The sequence below is a fragment of the Mercenaria mercenaria genome, chromosome 16, assembly GCF_021730395.1.
Source record: "Mercenaria mercenaria strain notata chromosome 16, MADL_Memer_1, whole genome shotgun sequence".
Classification (NCBI taxonomy): domain Eukaryota; kingdom Metazoa; phylum Mollusca; class Bivalvia; order Venerida; family Veneridae; genus Mercenaria; species Mercenaria mercenaria.
The window spans coordinates 4022444-4029953 of record NC_069376.1 but is presented as its reverse complement, the minus strand read 5'-3'; the positions used below and the strand labels follow the sequence as shown (position 1 = coordinate 4029953).

Here is a 7510-nt window from a genome sequence, read left to right as displayed (position 1 = left end):
ATCATATTTCCTGGATTGTTCAATTATAACTTCCTGATGACCCTAAATAACTGGGGGTCACTTGACTGTGACATTGACCTTCTGACCTACTTTCGTGTTTTTTTTTAGATACAACCTTTTTGATGACATGTACAGTTTTTACACCGATCATAACTGCATAGAAATTTGGACCACGCCAGTAACTTTCGATAAAGATTTCAATACTCAAATGTTCTTAGCCCAGACCTACTAATCCACTCTCTTGTTTTTTAAGTAACAGCAAAGAGATTTGAATAATTTTTAACAGATTTCATTACTTATCTGGAAGAATAATTACCATGACCTTCTCACCTCATTTCTAAGCTTTAACACAAAAAAAAATGTCCAAGCAAGCATTTAAACTCAGGTGAGCGATGTAGTGCTTGCATGGCCGTCTTGTCTTCAGACTCATTCAAAAATTTAAAATAACTTTTCATCAGACTTACTCAAACTTAATTTTCATCAGACACATTCAAACCAACTTTTCACCAGACACATTCAAACCAACTTTTCACCAAACACATTCAAACCAACTTTTCATCAAAAACATTCAAACCAACTTTTCACCAGACACATTCAAACCAACTTTTCACCAGACACATTCAACCCAACTTTTCATCAGACTTACTCAAACTTAATTTTCATCAGACACATTCAAACCAACTTTTCACCAAACACATTCAAACCAACTTTTCACCAGACACATTCAACCCAACTTTTCATCAGCCCTATTCAAACTTACTTTTCATCAGACACATTCAAACCAACTTTTCACCAGACACATTCAAACCAACTTTTCACCAGACACATTCAACCCAACTTTTCATCAGCCCCATTCAAACTTACTTTTCATCAGACACATTCAAACCAACTTTTCATCAGACACATTCAAACCAACTTTACACCAGACACATTCAAACCAACTTTTCATCAGCCCATTCAAACTTACTTTTCATCAGACACATTCAAACCAACTTTTCACCAGACACATTCAACCCAACTTTTCACCAAAGACATTCAACCCAACTTTTCACCGGACACATTCAAACCAACTTTTCACCAGACACATTCAAACCAACTTTCACCAGACACATTCAAACCAAGTTTTCACCAGACACATTCAAACCAAGTTTTCACCAGACACATTCAAACCAACTTTTCATCAGACTCATTCAAACATACCTCTCATTAGACTCATTTGAACTAAGTCGGCTATCATTTTGATGCTTAATGGGGATTTTATACATGTTATTAGAGACAATATAAAGCATTTACAATATTTTCAGCTGTAAAGATCCCAAAATGCTGTACCCTACTAGTCAATTCATCTGATTTTTGTAAAAAAAAAATAATTGGCTAAAAGACAAAAGCGCCATGACAAATATTGCATAACAGAATAATGAATTAAACCGTGCAATGACAAGTATAGATTGAACAATGTAATGGCAAAAACAAAACAAAAATGGATCGAACAATATTACATAATTGTTTTATTTCAACAGATTTGAACCAACAATTGATTTATGAGATGAAATAGAGATCGGAGACTAGTAAACATGGCTACAGCAGCGCCAACAGACAACCGAGTTTACCTTTACCGCTTACTAACACTTAATATAGATTACGGCACTGCAATCGTTAGAAATGTAATTGACGATAAATGCTCAAATACTGCACTTACGACCGTTTTGACTCGAGAGAAAAGAGCAATAAACAACCTAAGGGCAAACAAAGCGATAACGAAGGTCCAGTTTGATTTGTTGTATCCACAGAGTGGCATCCCTCCTACAACGTCAGACTTCGATCTTACTCTTGGTCTGTGCCTGCTAAGGAATCTTAAACATTTTGGTTTAAATCCAAAGTATACATGGAATATTACCCCTCAGCCAGGAGATACTTCACTTGAAGCAGATCTATGCCGCTTGCGCATGTATCGCAATGAAGTAAGTAAAGTTTCTTTCATTTCATCACGAACAAGTCTTGCATGCTCTGCTAAGAACACGAGAAATGTTGCTGATAAAAATCTGACAATTTTGCTACATGCTGTTCAACGTAGTACAAAAGGAGTATTTTTATTCTTAAATCAGCCTTCATGTAAAGCAAACTGTTTTGCCCAAGTTGATGAAATATGCTTGTCTTATCTCAGTGCTTGTGCTATTCGAATTATTCACATTTACAAAAGCAAATTCGTGTAGTTTGTACAAAATAAAAGGTGCCGTGTCAGTTACGCAGTAAATGATTGCTGTAAAATAGTAGATGTCAAGCTATACATTAATGGCCACACTTTAAACAATTGTTTTGTATTGTTTTTAATTTATAGACGTTAGTCGTTGATACACATCAAGAGTACGATAGGAGATATTTAGTTTCACTTTACTGGCCACATTCTAAACACTGCAAATGTATTTTAATATAGGTTTACATTCGTTGCATATTTAACGGGTTTTACATTTTATGTCTGCCTTTATGTATATTGATCATTAAATATTACTTTACTTACACATTCTTTTATTTCTTTCAGTTGGCGCATATATCCTCGACAGACGGAATTCAAGAGACAGATTTCATAGCCAAATGGGCTGAAACCGAAGGGGTATGTTCTTCTTAACGTAAATTATACTGTTAATGTAAATTATACTGTTAGATGATTTAAACATTCCCATTTTATAGCTAACTTACAGTTTGCCAGCCGACCACATTAGAACGGATCACCATTGGGCTTGAACCTTAAACAATCATATATTGTGCTAAAACATTATCGAAAAAAGTTAACTTCATTTTCGAAAACCACTAAGAAGTGAAACAAATTTGAAAACCCGTTAGTTAGAGAATTTTGAAGATTTAAGTTAATTAAAGTTAAGAAAGAAACTATTTATATCGCCCACTACAACCAACATTTATGACAAGGTTTTAAATACGAGAAACAGAATGTTACGATAATAAAAGCTAGATACGTTACTGAATGATTGCAGTACAATTACACAATCAATAAGCCAAAGTGTTTTTCTCCTCTCACAAAACTGGGCATTTATCACAATGCTTTTCACTAGCATTTAAGGTTATTTTGTTAAGAACAGATACTGAAATATTAGTTGTGACTTCAGATTCGAGATAACTAGATACGTTATCAATAATTTTCAAATGAAGAGCATATTGTGTTTGGTAAATGCATATGTGATATGTATGTCATAAGATATTCATTGAAGAGCCTGAGAGGTGCAATAAATGTGTTAGAGAAGTGTGTGTAGATACTCTGTACCTCTTGATTTTACAAACTCTATTTCCACAGAGTAACAACTACCGATTTTATAGCGATTCAATATGATATCTCTTAACTGTAAACTCTACATTACGCCAATAAAGAAAACAAAAGTGCAAAAATGAACGTACTTTTAAACTTATATGATGATGCAGACATGCAGAATGGACGTTGAATAAATTGACTTTTTCACTGAATTACTTAGATGTTGGAGTGCAACACGCCTGAGAATTCGCAGAAAAAATATTGTTTATAGTTTTCACTGGTAAGAAATCATGAAATGGGTAAATTTAGTCAAAGCATTAAATGAACTTAATTCTTTTTGTTGTATATGTAAGGTCATATTTCACTCGTGAACACCATAGTTATCTTACACTTTTACTCGTAGCTATACCACTCGTGAAAGTATCGCCGTTTACTCATGAAAGATCTTACATTGAAACAAACAAATGTCTTTGAAACTCAGAAGAGTGTCCCAACGATGTACTAGAAGATGGTACATAGAAAATTTCCGGACAAGCCTTTCGTACCATAATTCGCTCGTATTTATACGAAATACATATTTATCAATCAAGGATATGTCTGTGTAAATTAACTCAGCGTTCTTTTCCGACGAAACCGTCGTTAAATTGCCTATCACATATTACACGTGCACCATTATTTTATAAAAAAAAATCCAAACATGTTTCCTTCAGTCAACGAAATAAAAGTAATATTTAATCTTAATTTCCTTATTCATTTTTATATTTTTTTTATAATTTTTCACTGACCGATCTTTCTGATATATTAACGATCTCTCACAATTACAAAATAAAACCAGAGTGTCATCACAATCATCACTTTACACAGCTTCATGGACACCACGGCTCTCTAACATCAAAATTGTAAATATGAGCTGACCAAACAAGTGATGAAAGATCGGGACTTCTTTAAAGGTATTTTTCATTTCTTTAATTTTTTGATACTGTGAACGTTAAACAACCCAAAGAAGAAACAAAGGATTTATGCAATACAACTGTTAATAGAATCTTTATCCAGCCCTACAGCATACATCCATGTGTCACAATTCCTACTTGTCCTGGAAATCATTGTCAAAGTTTACGTCTAGAACATTGGCCTATAAAACTGATTTTGAACATGTCTGAATTATATTGAATAAGCTCGTTACTTGTTACTTATTCAGCCTCGAATAAATAACAGATTAGTTGAAGTCGCAAGTCGACCAAAATTATGTTCATTATACATAAGCAAGCTATGAAACGTCGTATAAATCTGATCTTGAAAATGTATGTATTTTGAACCCGTACGTTACTTATTACATATTCGGGCACGATCATGTAAAAAACGAAGAAGTACCAGATGAAGTTCCGAAATTATGTTCAGCAGGATGCAGTAAGCTATAGTAAGACCTATAAAATTTATTTTGAGCATGTCTGAAATGTATTGAACCCGCACGTTACTTGTTACTTATTCGGTCGCAAATAAGTAACATTTGAAATACCACCATTTTATCACGTTTTAATTTGTCTGTTACTTATTCGCGTTTGAATAATGAATAAGTAACGAAAAGGAAATAAATAATAAATAAGTAACGAAATGAAACCAGTTCCTTATTCCTTATTCGACTTATAATTGTGATAGTTCGGTGAAATAGATAAGAGATGTGTTCAGAACTTGGTTTTGAGGTGTTATAGTGAGTAACAAAATCAAGTTGAAGAATTGGTAAACGAGATGAGGTGTTATCTGGTGTTCGTTCATCTTTTATTTATTCGAGCTTAAATTATTCGATTTCTGCAATTTTCTGGTGAAAGAAAGATGCCATGTGTTCGGAACACCTTTCGTAGGTTATAAGGTGTGTTACTAAAACATATTGAAAAAATGGCAAACAAGGTATGACTTTATCTGGTGTTAATTTGTCTGCTACCTATTCGTGTTTAAATAAGGAATAAGGAGTTAGTAACAATATGAAACTAGTTACTTACTCCTTATTCGCCTTATATCATTTCTCGACGAAAAAAAGATGTGATGTTTTCAGAATGCGTTTTATAATAGGTCTGATACTGAGTAATTAAATCATGTTGACAAGCTCAGGTTTTTATCACTGAGTTATTCCTTCTGTAGTCGTCCAAAGTAGAAAATATTATGTACTTGAACATGCAGCGGCTTTTGAATGGTTGGAAACAATTATCGATGTGACTTGTCAGGCATATACCTTTAGTATTAATTTGTTGATTGGTAAGTTTACTTGTCGTAGAGCGCGGATAAAAATGTACCAAGACTATTTTGTGCTTTTGTTAAAATGCAAAAAAACAAAGTGAACGAAGACACCACCGCAAAGGTGCAAGGTATTTGATGGGGTGCCCTTGCTTATGTTAGATAGGAGTTTAGGGGTCAGGGGTTGGGTCAGGGAAACTCCTCCTGGAATGTAGAAAAAAAAGAAAAAAAGAAAATTTGTTTGTTTCAATGTAAGTCGAAATTTTTTTCACTCTTGAGCACCATAATATGTATTTGCCACTCGTGAAACTATTGCATTATTTATAATAGTTCACTCGATGAAATAGGCCTATATTTCGAACTGACAGTAAAGCAAACAAGTATCCGATAATAATATACTCTATTTATTTTATGCTAAGTAATTAAATACTGTATTCTATAAGTTATTTTTCATATCTAAGCACTCACACTGTTAAAATATGAAATCTATATTTTCATATTGTGAGAGATATAACTCCGCCCCACCCCCTCATACTTTGTGTACGAATTTTTAATTATTTGCTTAAACAGGATGAAAATTGTAGTCGCACTTTGTTCTTTATGGTATATTTCTCGATTCAAATTATTTTACTTAATAGAAATTTCATAACGTCATGAAGCAAAAAGTAAAATAAAATGGAACTCTGTGTTATGTGCGTCATTCTAACGTTACAACACGCCTGATGTCACGTCTGTTTACGCGCGTCCGTTTCCCACGCTGAGATTAAAGTTACAAAACGCACATTTCAACGTAATTAAGCATAAAAAAGAAAATTTGTTTGATTCCCGTGAATATTCAATATATCTCACCTTTATGTGAGAAAATGTTCACAATGTTTTGAAATTTTCTCACTTCGCATCGAGATATATAATTCATATTCACTTCAAACAATCAAATATCCTCAATATTGTAACACTTCCCCTTCGTGTGTGTGTGTGTGTGTGTATGTCCCTCTCTATGTATGGTATAAATGGTAGCGATAGCGTGTACAGGGACAGGGACGAGGTGTCTCTAAGACAGAAATATCAGCCTGGGAAAATCCGATGTATTCCTTACTACAGGCAAACTCAAGTCGAAGTAACGTTTCAATCACTTTTACTCTATGTATTACGAGAGTATATCATGTAAACAAAATAACAATAATAAATATTCTGGCGAGCCTGGAGGGTGAAACGGCCGTCCCACGGGAAGGGAAAATGTACCGTAAAACTGGTTATAATAAATGAAAAATAATTAAATAAATTATTTTTCTTCAACTATAAATGACTATGATTAAATACCAAAAGTCAAAGACTGTGAGGAAATCTGATGAGGAAAAGCTAAAACGGAATGGTGCTGACTGAAGCTAGTCGCGGAGTGAGGTTAGGAAAAGCCTATTCCTCTGTATTTATAGGGGCGTTTCCTCACAAAACCTCACGATTCCAATCTCCGTGAGGAAAACTGAGGATTTCGTGAGGAAATCTGCAATACGGAAATTCACGAAGTAAAACAATGCAATATTATATGAAAACAACATTACGCGACAAATTCACCCTAAAAACTAGCCAGATAACAGGACATGAAACAAAAAAAAAATTCATACTAAAAATAATCGATTTGTTTACATGCAAATTAGGTCAAGTGAGGAAAGACAAGTGCGCATGCGCCAACTGTAACAATAATGGCGGACGGTAAAACATGCTGCAGAAACGAAGTGCATATTCTCGGTCATTACATGTTACATAAATTTATCTCAGATAAATCATCGTGGCAGATAGTTAACCAAGGTAAATCTTTATGTGCAGACACCAGTAATAAGGCATGACATGTTATAATATGTGTGAATTTCGCCCACAACTCTGGTGACCTTAAAATTGAACCGAGAGAGCATATGTATGTATATGACAACAAGTTGGGAGAGTTAAATTTTACACAAATAATCAATGACATATTCAACAAGAGGCAGGTGTAAACTGTATTTCCCCTATGTCTAAGAAAGA

The 7510-nt window shown here is 34.0% G+C and overlaps 1 protein-coding gene across 1 annotated transcript in view; it reads left to right on the top strand.

Moving 5' to 3' along the window:
- Positions 1 to 676: 676 nt before the first annotated feature.
- Positions 677 to 7510, top strand: part of LOC123540409 (uncharacterized) — an 86953-nt gene continuing 80119 nt past the window's right edge. The window contains exons 1-2 of the mRNA XM_053526062.1: positions 677 to 1961; positions 2540 to 2611. Coding sequence (XP_053382037.1) covers positions 1575 to 1961; positions 2540 to 2611 — 459 coding nt within the window. The 5' untranslated portion in view covers positions 677 to 1574. The remainder of the gene's footprint in view (positions 1962 to 2539; positions 2612 to 7510) is intronic.